Genomic DNA, 22,337 nt, shown 5'->3' on the forward strand with positions numbered 1-22,337 from the left:
TTGGGTCTTAATAACTTAGTAACCACTTGAAAAATAGTACACTTCTTAAGTTGAAGGAGAAAACGTTTCTGCTTCAGCCCTAAATAGCGAGAGATTTGAGGACGTGTGCGTGCTCCTCTCAGACTCACGCTGCTGCTGTTCTGAGCTCCTGCTGCACGTAGTCGGTGTGCACGGCAACCACCGCAGCCCCAGCCGCACAAAATTCAGCACCATTGAAGGAAGCGCAGTGTGATCCCGAAGCCGTGAGCTACCCTGAACCAAGAGTTTGCAGTGTTTATGAAATGTGGAGTATCACGGTGCTTCCTCAAAAACGGAAACTGTCCTATAGCCCACAGGTGCTCTGGGGTGCCTCAGAACACACTTTGGGAACTGTGGCTCCAAGGGCTCTAAAATTTATTCATTTGTTCACAAATTCCTCTGCCTATAAATACATTATTCAAAATACAAACAGGGACTTCTTTGGTGGTCCAGTGGTTAAGAAATCACCTTGCAAAGCAAAGGGACAAGGGTTCGACCACTGATCAGGGAACCAAGATCCCATATGCGGCAGAGCAACTAAGACCACGCGCCACGACTGCCGAGCCTGTGCGCCACAGTGAGCGCCCAGGTGCCACAGCTGAGACCAAGGCAGCCAGGTAAAGCAGTGACTGTATTTTTAAAATGAAAACAAATGAGCTTCAATCCAACTGATTATCCTCTACTATCAAGCCTTCTATCAAATACAAATGGTCCAGTGTTCAAGTTAAATTTCCAACTTCTGCATAAAGGCCTTCAAAAATCTAAGAGGGGTGAGCAAACTTTTCACATAAGGGCCAAACAGTAAATATTTTCAGCTTTCTGGGCCAGACAGTGTCTGTGACAAATATTCAACTCTGCCTTTTGAGGACAGAAGCAGCCACAGACAATATGTGAACAAACTGAATAGAGCTCGGTTCCAATAAAGTTGTATTTATAGAGACTGAAATCTGAATTTCATATACTTTTCACATGCCGTGAAACAGTCGAGAATTTCTCCCAACCACTAAAAAACATAAAGACCTATTTTAGCTGGTGTACAAAAACAGACACCGGGAAAACTGATGCTGGGAAGGACTGAAGGAAGGAGGAGAAGGGGACGACAGAGGCTGAGACGGCTGGACGGCATCATCGATGCGATGGACATGAGTCTGAGTAATCTCCGGGAGTTGGTGATGGACAGGGAAGCCTGGCGTGCTACAGTCCGTGGGGTCGCAAAGAGTCAGACATGACTGAGCAACTGAACTGAACAAAAACAGACAGCAGGCTGTTGTGTGCCCACTCCTGATCTAAGTGATTAACTGTAATGGGTTCCATTTAATTATTTTCCCACGCCAACCAGTCAAAACAGTGAAGGATAAAAATTTGAAATAAAACAGAAAGGGTTAAGGCCAATGGACTATCACTTGTACTTAACTGCTCTCTGTTACACAAGGGAGTCTCAACAAATGCACTTCTAACTTACACACACAAATCTGACTATGTACACTTAACCCAAGAGAGAAGTGGGGAGGAGAGGAGAGCATGAATGTGAATAAGGAGGGTAACCCCCACCGTTCTACTCAATGAGCAGATGCGCTCTAGAGCCACCTCTTCCATAATCTGCAGCCGCCAACCACACATGGCTATTTACACTTAATTAGATATGAAACAACACTGAAATTCATCCTTCAGTCTCACTAGACACATTTCAAATTCAAGAAGTTGCTCTGATCTTCTTGGCTGACTCACAATGCTAACTTAACTATGGTGATGGTCTCACAGGTATACACATGTCAAAACTCATCCAATTATATATCTTTAAAAGATATAGTTTATTATTTGTCATTTACATCTCAATAAAGTGGGGAAAAAACAATAAAAACATAAATCCATATAGTCTTAATTGGCAGGCCAACTCTGGGAAGCATTTCTAATAGTGACCAGTATTTCCTGATAAAGAAGCTTGATTTGCCGTCATCAGCACAGCAGGAAAACTCAAGGTTAAGTGAAAAGGAAAGCAGCACCAAGACATTATTCATAATTGCCAAGAACAGGAAGCAACCAAGATGTCCTATTAAAGGTGAATGGATAAACAGTCTGTGCGTGGTATATCCACACAATGGAGTCTTATTCAGCAATAAAGAGAAATGAACTATCAAGCCACAGAAAGAGGTGGGAGAAACTTAAATGATTACAGCTTTGAAAGAAGCTTATGTGACAAGGCTGCAGACTGTATGATCCCAACCCTCCGATAACTGGAAAAGGCAACACTACCGAGAGAATAAAAAGACCAAGGGCTGCTGAGTGTTAGGGAGAGAAGGTAGGGATGAAGGATGGGCACAGAGGAGTTTTAGGGCAGAGAAACCACTCCAAGGACACTGTCCTGGTGGTCATGGGACATTAGACATTTGTCAAAACTCAAAGGCCTGTAAAACACACAGTGAATCCTAATGGAAATGGTAGATTTTAGTTAGTAACAACATATAAACACTGGCTCACCGATGAAAGAAACACACCACACAAGACGTTAATACAGGGGAAGCTGCAGAGGGGTGTACAGAAATTCCATACTACCTGCTCCATTTTCTGTAATATAGACCTAAAACTGCTCTAAAAATTATAATCTATTAAGTATGAAGAAAAAAAGGAGTCGAGTAACACCTTGGCCAAAGGGAATAGCCTATGAACTACCTGAGCTATTGGAAAATTAAAAAGTTCTTCTAAGAAGAACCTAGAGAAATTCATAACATCCTTTACTCAACATTCTCTCCCATGACAAGCACTGCAGAGCAGGCACCTGGGATGCAGGCGGGAAAGACCACGGCCGTCTCCACAGAGAGCTCTCACGAAGGGGCAACAAGGCAGGAGCAGCCCCCACGCCGCTCACCCAGGGGCGCCTTCACAACCACGGCAAGCGGGTTCACAAAGGATAACGCACGCGCCAGGCCGACTCTTGCTGCGAAATGAGCTTCTCCCCACTTTAAAACGAGGAATCAGAGGTTGAGAGAAGTCAAGCCCCGGAATCTGAACCCAGAGCAGCGTCACGTCTCAGGGGATGGGCCCTGGGAGAGGAGACCCAGCTCCAGTCCCAGAGAGGGCCTTCCTTGGGAAGCTTACTCGGCATCACTGAGTAACTCATCTTCTTCATCTTCCATTTCATCTTAGTTTCTTCATTTTTGATGTGCAGAATTGTAGAAGATTAAGAAAAAGAAAACGGAAGAGTGTTTGGCAGCCCTGACAGAGAGTTCGTATAATACTCAAAGAGAGAGGAAAAGGGTGTCTGATCAATAAGCAAAGACACTGCCACCCACAGTCCAGGAACTGATTAACTTGGCACAGAAAGAGGAAGAGAATCTAATGTGAATGGCTTAAAAAAAAAAAAATTTACTCTCAAAATCCTTGCGCACCAGGCTAAAATGACAATTTTATCTTCCATGAGACTTGGCTGGAAACCATTTTAAGTTTATAATTAGCCCACTAAAAAAAAAAGAAAAAAAAGGAACCAGGTGTGAATATCATCATAGAGGTCTGCTTCTATAAGGAAAAAGAAAAAGTCAACAGAAATAAAGATAGAAATGATACCACTTCAATTTAGGGACTGAGAGTAAAATACTCCCTCTGTAGTATGAAGAAAATACAAGAAATATATTGATTTAGTTATATAGCTCATTAATTCTACACTAAACTCAGTTGCTAGAAGCAGATATGGCCCTGAAGATTAACACGATCAAAGCTGAAAGAGAACTTTCATAAACTAAGTGGGGGGAGAGGGACTGCTGAGGAAACAAGACGTTCCCTGAAATGTTTTGGTTACAGGGAGCCCTGAATCAGGCTTAACACTAATGCTAGTAACATGTTCCACAGAATGAAGAAACACAACACACTCGGATGGGAAAGAACTCCCGTCAGGAAACCAGTGGCTCAGCTCCCATCTCGGCCTGAATGAATGTAAACATTAGACTATTCCCACAGCCCTGGAGAGTCACCTACTGTTTCAAGGGCAAAGCCCTCGCCGCCGGGCAACCTTGTATAACTGTCTAACCAAGTGCACCAGCACACACGGCCTCAAACTGTTTTAAACTCACAGCTCCTAGCAACTTCCGAGCCACTCCCTCCCCACCGCCCGCCACCCAACTGTTTGGTACTGGACTGAGCCAGCCCGCAGCGTCCCTTCCCTCCTCGCCTCCAGCACTGTCACTTCAGGACAAGACACTAACCAGGGAGCCAGAAGGCAGAGCCTGGGCTCATGTGTCAGCAGGCCCTCATTTGAATCTCAGTGGTACCACCTACAAGCGCCAGCCTTCTGTTACAGAAAAGAGGAAGACTGGCTGCGAGCCACCGAAGATGGAGCCCGAGGGGGAAGCTTACTGCCGGGCTGGGAACCGGGTCAGTACAGATCAGGCAGGAGGGAGGAGGCGGCGGGGGAGGAGGACTGGGAGGAGCCTCAAAGCAAAGGAGGCAAAGTGGCTTTGTCCAAAGTCAGAGAAGCCCAGGGTCCGCGGCTGTCCTGATGACAAGCAAGATCCGGGTTTGCATGGAGGTGACTCAAGCTGCAGGTGGTCTGGGCGTGTGTGCGGCCACGCAGAACCGTGGCACCTGCACCACAGACAGTGGGCGAGGCAGTCGGGGCAAACAGCTTGCCAGGTCACTTGGCAAGCAGTTTAAATCTCAGTTTCCTCATTTGTAAAGTGGAATAAGAGAAGCACCTACCTCTAAAGTTAAGTCCCAGTTGTAAGTCCTGGGGATGTAATATCCGGCATGGTGACTATACTTAACAACACTGTATTGTATACACCTGAAAGTTGCTAAGAGATCTTAAAAGTTATCATCACAAGGGAAAAAAATGTGTAACTGTGAGGTGATGGATGTCAACTTTTATGGTAATCATTTCACAATGTACATAAAGCATTACACCTTAAACAAACACTAAAAGTTTCCCAGGTGGCGCTAGTAAGAACCCGCCTTTCAATGCAAAAGACGTAAGAGCCACAGGTTCAATCCCTGGGTCGGAAAGATCTCCTGGAGAAGGAAATGGCAACCCACTCCAGGATTCATGCTTGGGAAATCCCACGGACAGAGGAGCCTGGCGGGCTACAATCCATAGGATTGCAGAGTCGGACATGACTGAAGTGACTTAACACACATACAAACACACACAATGTTATATGTCAATTACATCTCAACAAAGTGGGCAGAGTGCGGAGAAGAGCCTACCCACGTAAGTGTGAGCCATGAGTGAGACAGAGGCACACTGAACCCCATACAAGCTCATCCTTAATCCTGGAGCTTTTAGATGTTCTTTAAGTGTTTCTTACACGGTGGTTCAGCTCTGGGACCCACAGGGGGCCTAGCAACCAGATCTCCCCAATGGGCTGTACACTGGGTTCAGCTGCCCACGGGGTGCCCACAGCCCTGCACAGAGGCCTGTCCTACCACTCCCCTCTAGGAGAAAAGAAGACCCCTGAAGGCAGAACTTGTTTGGAAATTGCTTCCCGTCCCTCTGTGGCTCCAGCCCTATTTTGCCTCTGGTTATACAACTAACGATCTCTAATGAAACAGACTTAAAAGTTTTAAGCTTTAAGTTCAAAACATAATACAGTTGATTTGAGGACTTCACAATTGAAAATTTCCATCATGAAAAAGAAATGTGACCACGAGAATCACAAACTTCACAGAAGGACATTTCCCCGCCCCCACCATTCTCCCGCAGGGTGATGAAGCAGAGTGTCAGTTCCCACAGCTCTAAGTCAGACGCGGAAGTTGAAGACACTGCCATCCCAAGTTTCCACTCTTAGCCTCACCAGTCAATACTCAGTTAAAACAACTGTCAAAGAGCTATCATTCATGACCCACCGTGCGGAAGGGCTGCCCACTACCCCTGAGAACGGCTGAGCCAACAAGCCACTCAACTGGATGTTTATCCCCCTCTTGAACCTCTGGTTGGTTTCAACCTTGGCTGCGTATCAAACAAAACCCAGTTTAAGGAGCTGATGGATCTGGAATTCATGAAAGTATAGCCAAACCTCTAACTCAAAGAGAAATGGCTTGAGTAATCCCTTTTAAAAGATGGACCTTTTGACCAGTTATTTTTCATTATAATGTTACTTAAATATGTACAAACTAGGCAAAAACTCATACCATTATAAAACTCAAACTAACACAATATACATTTAACGAGAAGGATGACAATTTGTTGAAGACGAAGTCCTCCTTCAACATGGGACTGAGCAGCAGGGCACGGCTGCCTTCAAACCTGGCAGGCCTCACCAAGAGATGCTGGCAGGCCCTCACCAAGGGACGCTGGCAGGCCCTCACCAAGGGACGCTGGCAGGCCCTCACCAAGGGACGCCTTTGGTGATTCACCACTCCTACCACTTCTATTTAAGTCTTTATTTGTACAGCCCCCTGTCTGCAGAGGAACTTAGCGTACACTTGGCTCAAACACATCATTTACATATTAATTCCACCTCTATTCTTTTTGTATTTGCTTTCAACCATTAAACCAGTATTGTTAGGCAAACAACCACAGTCAAAAAATGGGCACAAGACCTTAAGAGACCTAATTTTCTTCAAAGACATATAGATGGGCGACAGGCACAGAAAAAGATGTTCAACATTGCTAATTATTAGAGAAATGCACATCAGAACCACAATGATATCACCTCACACCAGTCAGAACTGGCCTTCATTAAAAAGTCTACAAATAACAAATGCTGGAGAGGCTGTGGAGAAAAGGAAACTTCCCCGCACTGTCGGTAGGAATGTAAGCCGGTGCAGCCACAATGGAAAACAGGATGGAGGTTCCTGAAGAAACCAGAGTCGCTATATGATCCAGCAAGCCCATTCCTGGGCATGTATCTGGAGAAAACTATAATCTGAAAAGATTCGTGCACTTCTAATGTTCACGGCAGCACTATTTACAATAACCAAGACATGGAAGCAACCTAAATGGTCCATCAACAGATGAACAGAAGCAGAAGATAACGGTATATCGAAATGAAAAGCACAACATTAACCAATTCCAGTTAGAAAATTAAAGGATACTAGTCAGAAAACACAGAGGTACACACATCTTTCAGTAGATCTTTATACTTAAGATATCTGTCACTGTCAATAAATCTTGAAGGACAAATGTTTCATAGGCCACAATTACTTGAGCCCTAGGCAAACAAGAATGTCTGGAGTGTTACGAAGGGTTTCTCTTCTCTTAGTTTTTTCAATTTACAAGTCAAGTGACTGATTCCTGATCCAACAGAATCCAAAACATGCCAGGACTTTCCAAAACTATTTCTAATCCATAAAACTTTCTAATAGCAAACTGAGTGTATGTGACAATAAAAATAGCAGTTCTGCATATTCTCCTTCAAATGAAGCTGGATTTGGCAGAGCGCTGTTTCACTTTTCCAGAGTGTAAAAAATGAGTCCGTGGACTTCAGAAGAGCATTTGGTGTTCCAGGGACTTGCAGCTGTCAGCTTTTATAGATGCCATGTGTTTGCCCACATAAAAGAATGTAATGAGCTATGGAAATATTATCCGGCCTCATGAACCAGAATAAAAGCGCCTTCGTCAGTAGGCTGATAGCAGGAGTCGGTCTACTCCATCAGGAAAGTATCTATCAAGCACCGTTTATTAAAAGCCTATTACACAAGCTGGGCCTCACGGACCGTGAAGTGCTCGTTTCTGTTTTCTCTACCACATCCCTTCCTTTATGGTGGGAGCCCCCCCACAGTGCATCCCCCCAGCTCATCATTCTACACCTGCTCTCAGATGCTGTTCTTTCTTTGTTATGAACTAACGGCAAAGGCAACCGTGAGATGCAAACTAGAGCTGTATCTTGAACAGGTGGAATAAAATACAGTGATTAAATTCAAAGACAAAAAAAAAAATCTATAGAGATGTGCAAGTATTTTGGCTGATATAATAAGTCAGCTAGACTTTAAACAGTAAACACAACAGCCGAACAGTGGAAACAGCTCAACTGTCCACCAAAGAAAGAATGGATACACAAACCGTAGTGTGTATGTGTGTACACACACACACACACGTAAGATTACTCAACTTTAAAAAGGAAAAAAATTTGACATGTTACAACATGAAGGAGCTGTGAGGACAATACGCTAAGTGAAATAAGCAAGTCACAGAAGGATAAACATTGTGTACTTTCTCGTATAAGAGGTACCTAGACAGAAAGTAGAAAGGGGTGGGGATGGGGAGTCAGTGTCTAATGGGGGCAGAGTCTCCATTTGGGAAGACGAGAATGTTCTGCAGATGAATGGTGGTGATGGGCATACAACCTGTGAACGTCCTTGAAAGTGAAAGTCACTCAGTCGTGTCCGACTCTTTGCAACCCCGTGGACTATATAGTCCATGGAATTCTCCAGGCCAGAATACTAGAGTGGGTTGCCTTTCCCTTCTCCAGGGGATCTTCCCAACCCAGGGATTGAACCTAGGTCTCCTGTGCTACAGGCGGATGCTTTACCAGCTGAGCCGCAAAGGGAAGCCCGAGAATACTGGAGTGGGTAGCCTATCCCTTCTCCAGGGGACCTTCCTGACCCAGGAATCAAACTGGGGTCTCCTGCATTGCAGGCAGATTCTTTACCAACTGAGCTATCAGGGAAGCCAAACTGTACACTTGGAAATAGTTAAAATGGTAAACCTGATGTATATTTTACCACATGATAAAAACATTATAAATCTTTTTTTATACTCCACCTGAAAATTAGCAAATAAAGCCACACAAATAATTCAGTTAAGACAGGCACATAGTAGTTTTGGTATCACTAAATAAACTCGCAAAGAACAGTCTGGAGAAGCACACACAGCAAACAACCTTTTAGCACACGCTAAACCCTTCTGAAGAAAGTACAATGAACGAGTCTCTATTACACAACCTGCTACAAAAATCTATCCTTTCCAAGATTTTCAAGTAAGGAAAAGCTATAACTGAAACCAATTTTCTTTCTTCCTACTCCATTCGGTACAAATCAAATTAAGGACATCCGAACCAGTGGTCCTCCAACCCGTGCAGGCATCAGAACCGGGGCCTGTGAAACCCGACTGCTGGGCCTGCCCCAGAAATCCTGACGCAGCATAGAATGAGAATTTTGAACCGTCACAATTTACATCCCAGACCAACTCTGTGTTAAATGAAATAAAGATAGGATGTGTTTGGGGAAGACCTTTCTAAATATTAATAGCATAAATACTGCAATACAACTATCTCTTAAATTACTTCTTAAAATATATACCTTGCAGCTTTTAGTTCTGAACTTGGTTTTTAAGACAGATATAGGCACTAAACTAGGAAAAGAAACACATTTTATGATTAGAATTACCTAATGTTACAGAGTAACTTATTCAATTAAGAAAAAGGGTCATGTAATAACCAACCTCCAGGTTTAAACCTATAGAGATAGAAAAAAGAAAATTAGAATACCATTCTATCAGAGTCAAGAATTTTTAAATGAATTTTATGTTCTATAGGAGAACCACGGAAAGGAAGTTTTTTGGTCGCAAAGAGTCAGACATGACTTAGTGGCTGAACAAATTCATCACTATGGGAAAAAAGCCACTCAAACACTAAGTAATACATAAAACCAGGACACATTTTTCAGACAACTATAGTAATTATAAGCTTCTGTTCACTGAACATAAACTCAATTTTACTCAAAAACCAAACTGCATCAGATTCCTTCAAAACACAGTATGAGTAGTAAGTTCAACCAAAAGAGTATGTTCCAATGCGACCTTCTGTTAAAATTTTCACTCCCGGAAGCAGAAGTAATGGCAGAAGCCAGAGTGCGCATCTCAGGACTGGTTTATTCTTCAGACAAATCAATTTCTGAGGCTTCTCTGCAGGCTCAGGAGAAAAAGCAAAACATTCTGGTTCCCCCACTGAAGATGCTTGTGTGAAAGGAGAGGTGACAAGCTGCAGGGACCAGCCAGGTGACAGGAGGACAACACAGCACAGGGTGGGAACTCCTCCGAGAACTGATCTGATCGGTGAGGGAAGGAGGGAGAACGGCCCTCCAGCACGCAGCCAGCAACAGACGCACACTTGGTGAACAGCCAGCGACCCCAGAGACGCGACCGGGGAGCACGTGAGGGCCCTGCCTGTGGAGACGAGGCTACGAGGAGGCTTAGAAGCCAGGACGGAGCTAAGGATCTGAATTCATCTTGAAGGTGGGGTGCAGCCACTTGAGAATTTTAAACTAGCAAGCAATGCGGTCAGACGGCCAACTGGGAGACTCGGTGTCAGCAACCCTGAGAAAAAGCGAGTGGGGCAGACAGGGTTGGGATTCAGGGTCCAGAGGACGTGAAGGAAGCTGTGATGGAGGCTGAGCCCGCACTCAGAGGGGACGACTCAGACCCAAGCCAACAGACACCCTGGACGGGCAAGGGCCTGGCCATCACTGGGGCCGGGGGGGTGGGGGCTTTCAGGGGTGCCTGGGCTCCGGGTCTGAGGGTCAGCACATTGCGGTGGCATTCCTCAGAAGCCGCAGTTCAGAGGAAAGGCAGAGCTTTTCAGAGGAATGTCATTGTTTTTAACATGCTTGCGTGTGTTCCGTTGGGTGTGCTCTTTGTGTGGGCACGAGGAAGGGTGAGTACTGTTCAGACCTACTAAGTCTGCCTTGGAATGGCCAGGTGGGGCTCTCCAAGCACAGAGCTGGCTAGACGCCTGGAAGCGGCTGTGTGTAGGCTGAGGGTGAGCCCTGAGAGCTTTGGTTTATAAACTGACAGTTGAAGCCATGGGTTTAGATGAGGCTGGCCAGGAAGGGATGTCAGGTAAAAGAGCCGGATATTCATAATACAGCATCAACCACAAGTTAAAACTGTGACATCCAGAAAACACAAAACTAGTTGAATAACTAGGGGGTCTTGAAATAGCAAAACAAGTTATCATTAGAGGAAGAGCCCATCTGTACCCAAGGCAGCAAGGAGGCGAGTCGAGTAAGAAAAAGAGCAAGGGTGACCAGAGGGAGGGGCAGAGAGCCAGGAGGAAGAGAACCTCTGCCAGTCATCCAGCCAAACACACGAGACGCTCAGGCACCGGACGCTTCTCACTCACTCAGACTCGCACTACGCGTGTGAACAGTGCACTGGGAAGATTCTAATGCAAGCCATGTAGGAGAGAGCTATGAAATGAACATGGCAGATTTCTGAATGGAAAAAGGATTCAGCACACATCACGATATATACAGCAATTATCTTACAGGGTGATAGTTACATAAATCTACAACAACAACAAATAAAACAAGGCCAGTACTCTCAAGATCAACTGTACCTTTCAAGGGAATTGTTACTGCAATACATGCCTTCTGCTACAACATGTAAAATTATCCCACTAGAAGCATATAAAACTGTTTTCACTCATACAGACTAAAAATCAAGAAAGATCAATGATCACACCTGCCCTCTCTTCAGTGAATCTCTGAGCACTTCCCAAACCAGACTGACATCCCCATCCAGGGCTGTAAAGCAAGAAGGATGAACAAAGGACAGGCCAGGGTGTCCGGGACCCCTCCTTGCACCTCGGTGGTCCCCAAGCTCTTACCACGGACACTACATAGGGAGCCTCTTAGTCGGATCTGCCAATAAATGAACTCCCTTCAACTGCTCTCTATGAACAGTAGATCAATGAAGTGGGTTTGGAAAGACCCAGTTTAATTTGAGAAAAAATGCTTTGCATCCTATCTGCAACTCAAAATTACAAAGGATAATCACTGGCTTCAGTATCTATCAGCAATATCAGCAAATGTTTAGACAAAGCTGCTAAAAAGTAGCTGAACTGACTGACTTGAAGTCTGTGACTCTTCCCGGTGCCAACTGGCCGTAATGAACAATTAAATCAGCAAAATGTTAAGGTAATTGAAAAGGACAAATGACCCAGTTTCTGTAACAAAGCGATGACACGAGAGGAGACAAAGGGAGAGGAGGATGTGAGGGAACAGGGGAGGCTGAAGAAATATAAGAACTGAACGCTAAGGTTTATCTGAAGGAGAATCCAAAGAAGGTTAAAAATAAAAAAGACATTGCGTTAGCAGAGAAAGTCTGAACAAGGATTTGGCGCTGGATGATGTCAAGGAATTATTAGTCCTCCTCTCGGGTGTGATAATGACACTGTGGTTACTTTTAAAAAGAAAAAGGTCCTGGCACTTCCCCGGTGGTCCAGCATAGGGGACGTGGGTTTGATCCCTGAATGGGGAACTAAGACCCCACAAGTGCACCAGAACTAGAGAGAAGCCCAAGTGCCACAATGAGAGACCTGACGCAGCTAAGCCCATACATTAAAAAAAAAAGTCTTTACAGTGCAAGGTATGTTTCAGGATGAGTTAACAAGATGCCTGAAATCTGCTTTTTATATACAGCAGCAGGAGGAAAGCGGAAAGAATAAATGAAACAAATAGGCAAAACGTTGATGCTTTCAGAGCTACGCCATGGGCAAGCGGGCATTTATCAAACCTTCCTTTCTACTTCTGCATACTTGAAGTTTCTATAATACAAGGTTTACCCTTTTTTTTTTTCCTTGACAAAAACAGGTAAATCAAGAAGGCAAGGAGCTGAATCAGATCCTGCTTTATTTCTTGAAATATCCCCTTCTGAACCATGGCTGTCTTCACTCCAGCACATTAAAAGTAATTCAGGAGGCATCATGTGTTGGGAGAGTGGGTTTAGGAGAAAAGAAAAAGCCTGATTCTGTACAAAATAGTGTGTGATGGAAGCACAATATGATTGCTCATCGTCAAAGCTAAGTAAATTTGACCACATTCCAGGTTTTACTAAATGGAACAAAATTTACACTATGGCATTCAAAAACTTGATAAATGAAAAGAGTACAATCTCCCTCACTATTAATAAACTGACCAGGATCCTTAATGTAGCAACAGAAAAACTGGATTGTTTCTCTCCACTGAACAAAACTTTTTAAGCTGGTGACCCCCAAATGCAGACTGCTTATTCCTTTGAGTAAATATAAATTCTATTGCATACTAGGCTGACTGAAGATATAAGTATACCTCCATTAATGAAAAAGATGTATTTTAATAACACACTTAATTATCAGAAACTTGGAAAGCATAAAAAGGCTCAGGGATAAAATCTAGGATGAGAGGCAGAGAACATGCTTCGAAAAGAAAAACAAAAGATGGGATGAAAGTATTTCATAACTAAAATAAAGGTACAAATCAAATATGCATGGGACTCAGGTCAGCGGAAGAAAACAAAATCAGGAAGAGGGTCAGGGGCTCCTGGGATCTTCGGGTGAGGAGGAGGGGCAGATGGGCACATGGGGCTTCAGGGGGCAGCCACCTGCCTCAGAGCAAGAGGACAAAGCCAGATGGGCTCCAGCAGGACAGAGGAACAGCCCGGAAACGGCTGCACGGGGGTGGGGGGTGGGCTCTACCTTTCAGATTTCTGCGCACCTCACCCTCACCCTAGAAAGAGCAGACTAGACTGCATTTGGTGTACAGCCCCCCTTAGACAGCGCTGCGATGCACAAGCCACCCCAGGGTCCCCCACATGTCTCCCCAACTGTCCTAATGCATAAACTGAATGGATGAAGAAAGGTTTACATATAAATACAAAGGTCTATTTTAAAGAGACACACATTCATAGTTCACATGTCAACAAATGACTCTGCTGATTCATTTCACCTTGCATTTGGGCGTGGGACAGGGGCTGGCTTTCAGAAAGGGAGGGGAGAGGCCATGGATGTTTCCAGGCCCTGCCTCTCCCACTGGCACGTCTATGGTCTGCTTAATTCTCCAGACCTCCCAACAGTCTGCACGAGTGACCAGCCTAGTCACTAGGTTACAGAGCAAGTCTGAGACAGGGCCCAACTCTGCACCCAGAATCATAGCAAATCTTCTTTCATCCTCTAGTCTTGGTAGGAAGACATGAGATATCTGAGGAAAGAGGAAAGGAAGGGAAAAAACCAGAGAATGAAACAAACCAAAGGAAAGCAAGAGAATGAGAGGAACAGAGGCAAATGCTGCTGTGGGAGCCACTCGGTCAGCACGCTGCAAAAGAGGGTTTCTTGGTTACTCAACCTGTAAAAGCATACCACTTAAACTACCACAAAATCTGTCAAATGGGTTCTGCATAATTTATGAAGGTGTTAAAAAAAAAGCCAACTTCATCACAAAAGGGCTTTGCTCTTCCAGGAGGCATTGGTTACTTGAAGGCTCACAGCACGCTACTTCTCCTCTATGGAGAAAACACAGAGCCCTTGTCTGAAGACAGATCACAGATCTGAGCTTCAACCATCAGACCTACCTCCCAAGTCCTCACACGGAGAGCTCAAGGGAACAAATGGACAGCAGCAGATCAAACATATCTGCGTGCCTACGCGTGCCTGGTACCAGCACTGGAGGGAACAAGGGAAAAACAAAGTCTCTCCCCTTGAGGAACACATACAATAGTTAGAGAGCAATACTCGGGCACCTTGCAGAATAAAAGAAACTAACCACCTACCACTGTCTGCACCATGAAGGAGTCAGAGGAAAGGGCGAGAAACACGAAGGGCTTCTTAGCTGCCATCAGGCCAAGGGGTGGGCCAGCTAAGATCAAGATTAGATGGGGTGAACATCTAAGGCAAGGAAGGAAGTGTTGAAAGGAAGCGGGTGGGGGGCCGGAAAAGACATAGTGGCAAACAGGGACAGCACAGAATAGATGGAAACATTCACGCTGGGAAGTCGGCGCAATTATGAAATAAGCTTCAACAGGGAAGGCAGGATACGAAGGGCCTTGGAGAAAATGCAAACCGGTTTACAACAGATGTGACTGATAAGAGCGATCACTTCCCCAGAGGGCTGACGGGCGGAACCGTGTCCGGCAGGAGGACACAGGCCCAAAGGGATGAGCCAGGCCCAAAGGGACGAGCCTGTGAGTGAGGAGGCAGCGGCTCAGGAGAGGGAGGCAGACAGCTGTGACTCGAGGGCACCAACTAGAAGGTGCGTCGGCTAGGGATCCAGACGGCCAAAAAGGTCTGGGAGCCCACGACAGGATGGAGAGAACAGGGAACTCGGGGAGTGGACGTGAGCAGAGCTGTCGGGTGACGGGAAGCCCACAGAGAAACAGGGCTTGGGACTTCCCTGGTGGTCCAGCTGCTGAGATTCCGCGCTCCCAACGGGGGAGGCCCGGGGTTCGATCCCTGGTCAAGGCACGGGATCCCACAAGCTGCAACTAAGAGTTCACATGCCGCAACTAATGATCCTGCGTGCTGCAAGGAAGACCCAGGGCAGCCAAAGAAATTAATAAATAAAACGGGGCTGCACAAGATTAGCAGCGGGGCCTCTGCCATCACGTGTTCCAGCAGTCCAGGGGCAGCTGTCCCAGCCGAGAAAAGCACCAGAGACCTGTCCTTGCCTCCTCGCCGCCGTGACCACAGAGGCATGGCTCCCTCAGCCTCACCTGCACCCTGACCCCCCTTTACACCCCACACTGACCTCTGCTGCATGGACTCACTCTCCTCTGCATCATGTGTGAAAGGCCATGAAGGCCAGGAGGAAGGAAGCCGGACCTGAAAATGTTTACGTTCTGAAATCAGTGTTTTATCTCAGAACTTTCCAAATGAAACACTCAAATCCAAGCATCTCAGCACCACACCTGCCGCCCAAGTCCGTTCTCGGAGGTAACCTCACTAGGCCAGGGGAGACCACAGATATACCAGAGGGCACAAGTGACCAGAATGTCCTTCACAGATTAAGCTCTCCTCCCACAGGTTGGGCAGAGCAGCCCCAGAAAACATTTCTGGTTGAGCCTGGAAAGGTCACTCTTCAAGGACAAAACCCTCCACAAACATTCCAGGACACACATTCTAAAAAAAAGAAGGGCAAACGTTACCCCAACTCCCTGCGGAAGCTCTCTCTTCTCTGAGCCTCAGACTCCTCACCGTCAAAGGGGGCTCAGCCGGGGCACTTCTCAACTCACCCAAGCACCAACCATTGTTTCTGGGCTCACATCTAACAACAGAATGCCCCTCAGATGCCACAAATGCCTGCTGAAACACCTTCACTTCAGTTTTGCTTGTTTACCATTAACTCTTAGATGATTTCTTAATTATATCAAGTATACTGACCCCCAAACAATTGGTAGATTGTCATTAAATCAATCAAAATAATTAACTTACTTGATACCTACCATGTACCGACTACTGACATAGGCACTTCCCACCTCATATTCTGGCAGTTCTAAATTACAACAGAACTCTTGGTTAAGACAGATAGAGGCTTTAAGTGGACGGCATGGCGCTTCCTTCCACAGTCGTCACAGGACCCTGTAAGTCAGGACTTGGATCCCTGTGAATGCCACAAACTGGCTACCTGACGAACACGTCTGTCACTGCCACTTGCTGTGGCTACCGAAGCACAGTCACTTTCAGAGGGTCTCAAAAATAGTTCTGTTCAAATTATAGTTCTGTTCTTGCATTAACTGAACGCCTCTTCGCTCACTCTGAATAAACTGAAAAGAATATTTTAGAGTAACTCTTTTGTACTTCTGTTTTTCCTCAATAAGAGAAAAATAAAGCAAGGAAAACACTGAGGATTTTATCATATCGTACAATTACAGTGAGAAAAGCACAAGGGACACCACAAAAATCACTAGCCTTTACATTCTAGTTTCTACCTACATCTGGAGGGAAAAGGGTAATATATTTCATTTTCAGATTAAAAAATAATTTCTTCCAAGTCAAAAAATTTTACTACTGCTTAAAACAGAAGCGAGTGAAAAACCAGTTAATTTTAAAAGATTGAGGGGTGGCTGAGAAGTTCAATTTCAAATTCTTTTATAAATCCCTGCATAAATATGACAAGGCAAACTATAGCATTTTGAAAACAGTAAAGAAAGGAAAAGAAGGAAGCTGAACATTAGGCAAGCAAAATACCTCTTTATTATCAAGTGTTTGCCTAAGAGACTAGCCTTTGCCTCAAATGATCAGGGTTGCAGCAATATTTAAAAATCGTCCTTAACATAATAGAAAATGTAAGGCAACAGTCCCATGCCTGTCCCCTCCACCCTGGGGCATCTCCAAGGCTCACTGTCCTCCACTGCCCCACACTTATCTCCTAGCACCACCAGCCCTGCCAACCAGAAAGGGACAGGTGACCAAGCCCCACAAGGAATCCACAGGCCAGCCAGCATCCTGAGACTGGACTGGGCGGCAGGGAGGATCAGATCAAGTATCTCTAGAATCTGAACTAGGAAATGCGAAAAGAATTGTTCACTTAGAAACTGAAAGAAGGCAACAAGAAATGCCACAAAGTCAAACTGGGGCCAGAATTCTGACCAGCTGAAAAAGCATGTGAGCAGTCAGTGGCAAAGGCAGAGTCCCGGGGTGAAGGGTGAAGTTTCGGGGACAACTGCTGCTGGGAACACCCTCCCTCCCCCCAAGCCAGGTTCCTGGAGTTCAGCCCATGCAGGCTCACATTCCTGGATTTCTGCATGATCCCATCACACACAGCATGTGTTCCAACAACAATATCCCCTCCTCTTAGGCCACAGTGGGATCTCTGCTCTTTATGATCAAACAACCCACCCAGCAAACAGGAAGCAAGCCTTCCTGGTAAGCCATTAACATAAAACACTGAACAGTCCTAGGACTGAAGGAAAATACAGAAGTAAAAAACACCCCCCCTACACACAAACCTCACACCGCAGAAAAGGGGCACCAGGGAACTTTCTGAGGTAAAGGAGGGAATGGGTCTGCATCTTGACAGAGATCCATGTCACTCCCTGTCAACACTGATCAAACTGTAAACCTAATGTGATCATTTCACTGTCTGTAAATTACACCTCAATTTAAGAAACAGACACCCTAAATCTAAATTGTTCCCTTGAGAGGACCTGAGTTTTGTTTTCCAAAACTAAATTGATCTTGGTAAATCTCACAAATGATGCTGAGCAGCCAGCCAGATGCAAAAACACTTGAGTTTTTGTACACAGAAGAGACACAGAAAGTCATCTCTGGTCAGAGTCAAAATAGGGGCTAACTACAAGGGACCAGGAGGAGCTGAGGGTCTCTCATTGGGCTGAAAGGTTCTGGTTCAGACTGGCACTTTCATCAAGGTGTATTTCATGACCAAGGTATCCTCCAGTCATATATTACATCGTAACGGTAACACAAAAGAGACAGGGAAGAAAAAGGACTTCTTGTTGTTCAGTTGCTAAGTCGTGTCCGACGCTTAGCGAAAAGAATTGTTCACTTAGAAACTGAAAGAAGGCAGCAAGAAATGTCACAAAGTTAAACTGGGGCCAGAGCCAGAGTTCTGACCAGCTGAAAAAGCACATGAGCTGAAGCCTCGGGGAAGGATGCCTTACAGTAATCTAAAAGAGACTGGAAAAAGTTTGTCTGGGTTTTTTTTTTTTTTGGCCTCTAATGAAATTATTATTTCGAGCCAATCTCTTTAGATAAATAACAAAGAAAATTAAGACTTTTAATTACCCCATTTGTGGAATTCTAATATGACTCAAGAATTTAATATTAGTGGAGGAAGCTCATTTCAGCACAGTCCTTAGAATCCTGTAAATTAAGCTCCATCCTTCAGTGCTCAGCTTCATATAGTGAATTCACCCTCAATCTAAACGAGCAGCAGAAGAAAAAAAAACACTCTTCACATCCCTTTTCTACTTAAACAAAAAAGGAGCAAAATCCAGAGGAAGAATTATTTAGTCACAATCCCACTTCTGTATTTTCAAAAGGAGAATTGACTTAAATTCACACACAACCCTGAGATAAATTTTTTTTTTTAATGCAGATTTTGATTTTCAGAGACTTATAGTTTAAAAACAACTTCACAAACTTGCAAAAGTTCATAAGCATAAAAACAGAGTATGTAAAAGTGGAGCAACAGATAATCAAATTTGGACACCTAAGAAGATAAGATGCAAGAGAGTAAACTGCAAAGTACTTACAGCCATAATTAGTTCAAAGGGGTGTTTATACACCCTCACTGGTGACTGGTATTTTTGCACCATGACTGCGATAAAACAGCAATCCTTTCACACCTGCAAAACACAAATATTTGTGATAAATAACCATGATATGGAAAAAATTTGCATTTACACAACATACTACAGTCTAAGGAACCTCAATAGATCACAGTTCTATGCACACAAAAGTCAAAAGATGATGCTTAATTATACAAGGGCAAGGGAAGGCAGGAAGACAGGAAGAAAAGGTGAAGAAAGTCCAAGTGGAGCAGGGAAGGAGCACTGGTCTGAGGGCTGGAGGACTCAATTACCTTACCAGCCTCACCACCTCTCCTGGGGCTGCCCTGGGTCCTTTCCAGCAAGTGAAATGCCGAGATTCAATTATTCTAATAACCCGTACAATTAGTTCTTGAATCATTTTCTCTTCAACTTCCATAAGAAGCCAAATAAAAATGGTGGCACTTCAAGATATTAAGCCCAGGACACACAAAAATACAAGTGGAAAAAAAAAAAGATATTACTGTGTCTTAATTTATGGGCTACTCCTCAAAAGCTATTTTCAAAGGAAACTTGTCAATCTCCATTTTCTAACTGCACAGGCTACAACTTCAGGGATCAGTCTTCAAATGGCAGACACTCCAAGCCCTCTGGCTAGAGGCTCCACTGACTTTTTCAGCCTCAAATAGCTGTAATATCAGGACGCAATCAACTAAGTGTTCAAGCCTACTTCACCCTTCAAGAATCCTTCTCCAGGGGCACATTCAAAGGCTGGCTTCAGCCTAAACTGGATTTTTCTGAAAAACACACTTTTATTTGGAGCCCTCTATGGGACTTCACTTCCCTATTTAAAAGGGAGAAAGAAAAATAAATCCAAAGAGCCTACCTGTCCTGCTGAGGATAATCATTAAGAAAGTTATTTTATGCCAAGTACAATGAGAGGATATTCAAAAGTACAAAACGGAATATCCTCAAGGAGCCCAAAGTCTAGCTGTAATAAAATAAAAAATTACAAAGGTATATTTTATTTCATGATTCCTACCCATATTAATTACATTTAAACAGATCTGGAACTTCCTCTGGTATGATTCACATACCTCTCAGAAAGACCAGGTTCTGGCAGCAAACAGCTACATCTGGCAGCTAAAGAAAAACTGCTAAAGAGTAACTCGGGGCGACCTCAAGCAAGTCATTTGACTTTCCCGGGACTCAGATCCACCTCTGTGAAGTGAGGTTCAGAGTGAGATAACACTGTAAGACTTCCAACTCTAAAAACAGGAGTGAAGTGAAGTGGCTCGGTCGTGTCCGACTCTTTGCGACCCCATGGACTGTAGCCTACCACGCTCCTCCATCCATGGGATCCTCCAGGCAAGAGTACTGGAGTGGGTTGCCATTTTCTTCTCCAGAGGATCTTCCTGACCCAGGTTTCGAACCCGGGTCTCCCTCATTGTGGGCACATGCTTTACCGTCTGAGCCACCGGGGAAATCTTAAAATCAGGAGACTCAGAGCCAAAACTCCTGAATCCACCACAATCAACTGGAATGCCGTCATTAATCTTGATTCTGGGACTGGCAGGTCCTGGTGCGCAGGGATTGAGTTCTGTTTAGTTTTGCCAACCTGATAATGCTGGTGCACAGCAGGAATTCGATAATCTTTTAAATTTTTAACTAGGAAAATTTAATTTTAGGGTATCTTCCACAGAAAGAGAGGATACTTACTGGGTATGTAAAGGGGTTGTAGAGATGGGGAGAGAAGTTAAAAAAAAAAAAAAAAGAGGAATGCGCGGTTAAGACTCCCGTAACACCCATTCGGGATTCCACTGCCTGGCAGAACCCGAAGCGACTACGCTCAAGAACCTGGTAATTCCCGAGCTTCTGAACTCCTGCCAGTTCCCAGCTTCGGATGCTCTGGTCCAAACCAACGTCCTACGTGGGAATCCGGAGTTACAACGGCCAAGCGGCACCGAGGACCAGGGCAGCCCTCTATTGCATGACAATCGGTGCTTTAAAATTAGCCAATGGCCGGACTCAACGAATCCACCCCAAACAGGCTGGAGGGGCGGCCGGGCCCTCGGCTCCATCTGGCGGAGGGCGGGGGTGGGGAGGGTCCCGGCGCGGCGGTTTCTCGGGCCCCCAGTCCCAGGGAGACCCGGGGAGATGCACCATGGGGGGCAGGCTGGGAACCCAAACTCCGCTTCCCCCAGGAAAAAGGGGGGGGGTCTCCCGGGCGGGAAGATAGGGGGTGATGGGGGCGGGGAGGGGGCGACTGTAGGAGCCTCACGAGACGGGGCGAAAGGAAGGCCCGCTCCCGATCCGTGCGGCGGAGCTGAGGCAAGCCGAGCGGGGCCGAGGGGCCGGGGAAGGGTGGGCTAGGCCGGGAGGCCGCCCGCAGGGGCCGGGACGGGGGGTGCGCTCGGAGCCCGCCGCGGAGACGCGCGCCTACCTCTCGTCAGAAAAGCCGGGCCGGGGAGGCGGGGCGGCCGAGGGCGCTCATGCCGGCGGCTCCGTGGCGCCGTCGCCGTTCCACTGCCGGCCGGCCGCAGCTCCTCCGCCGGTTCCGGCGAGTGGGCCGGGAGGGTCGGCGGGGGCGGGAGCGGGAGGGGCCCGGCGAGGCTCGAGTGGTTGTTACGGGTGACGGGGAGGGCGGGGCCGGAGGCCGGAAGGGGAGCGCGTGCGCGAAGGCGGCCTAGGGGCGGAGGCGGGCGCGAGGACGGTTGCTAGGGAGGTGGGGAGGGCTGACAACGGGGACCCAGCCGAACTGCGCAGGCGCCGACTCCGGGTCTGGCGGACGTGGGCGGCGCTCGGAGCCGGAGTTCGCCCAGAAGCGCCGAGGGCCAAAGGCGCCTGGCCCCGCCCAGGGTTGCGTCAGGGGGCGTGTCTTGGATAAGGGGCGGGGCCCACAAGTAGCCCCTCGGAAGTGGCCGAAACCAAAAAAAACCAAACCGGTGGTGAGCCGAGACCCGGGGGAGTTCCGCTGACTTGAAACTGGAAAGTCTAAGAGGCTTCAGAACAGCTGGGGCCTTCCGGCTTTGCTGGCGCCCACGGCCCTGGCTAGGCCCCCTGCCCGGAGGCCCTGCCCTCGGTCTGATCGGCTCAGGAGGCTCTCCGAGCTTCCTCGTTTTGTGTTGACTTCTGCAGTGCCCTGACCACATTCTCGCCGAGTAATGCAGATGAGGCAAATGCCAGGGCTGGGGAGGGGCTGGGTGGGACCCAGCAGCATCTTGTCAACACGTCCAGGCTGTGCAATGGAACTAAGCCAAGCGGATCTGGCGTTTCAGCGAGAGCTCCAACTTCGAAGCACAAGTGTGATACACATTGAGACCTTTGGGGATTCTTAAGAAGAGCTAATCACTAGAGAGGGACCGCACGCACGTCCACCCACACAACAAGGCTGGTTTTATAGCCAACATAC

At 46.2% G+C, this 22,337-nt stretch overlaps 1 protein-coding gene across 2 annotated transcripts in view; it reads right to left on the reverse strand.

Moving 5' to 3' along the window:
* SEC14L1 (SEC14 like lipid binding 1) overlaps nucleotides 1–22,327 on the reverse strand; it is a 48,716-nt gene extending 26,389 nt beyond the window's left edge. For both annotated transcript variants that reach the window (XM_069542070.1, XM_069542071.1), the window contains exons 1-2: nucleotides 21,369–22,327; nucleotides 18,911–19,003 (exon numbers count right to left, since the gene is read on the reverse strand). In XM_069542070.1, the coding sequence (XP_069398171.1) occupies nucleotides 18,911–18,973 (63 nt within the window). In that variant the 5' untranslated portion in view covers nucleotides 18,974–19,003; nucleotides 21,369–22,327. The remainder of the gene's footprint in view (nucleotides 1–18,910; nucleotides 19,004–21,368) is intronic.
* Nucleotides 22,328–22,337: the final 10 nt, after the last annotated feature.

Source organism: Ovis canadensis, chromosome 11 (assembly GCF_042477335.2).
Source record: "Ovis canadensis isolate MfBH-ARS-UI-01 breed Bighorn chromosome 11, ARS-UI_OviCan_v2, whole genome shotgun sequence".
Taxonomy (NCBI): domain Eukaryota; kingdom Metazoa; phylum Chordata; class Mammalia; order Artiodactyla; family Bovidae; genus Ovis; species Ovis canadensis.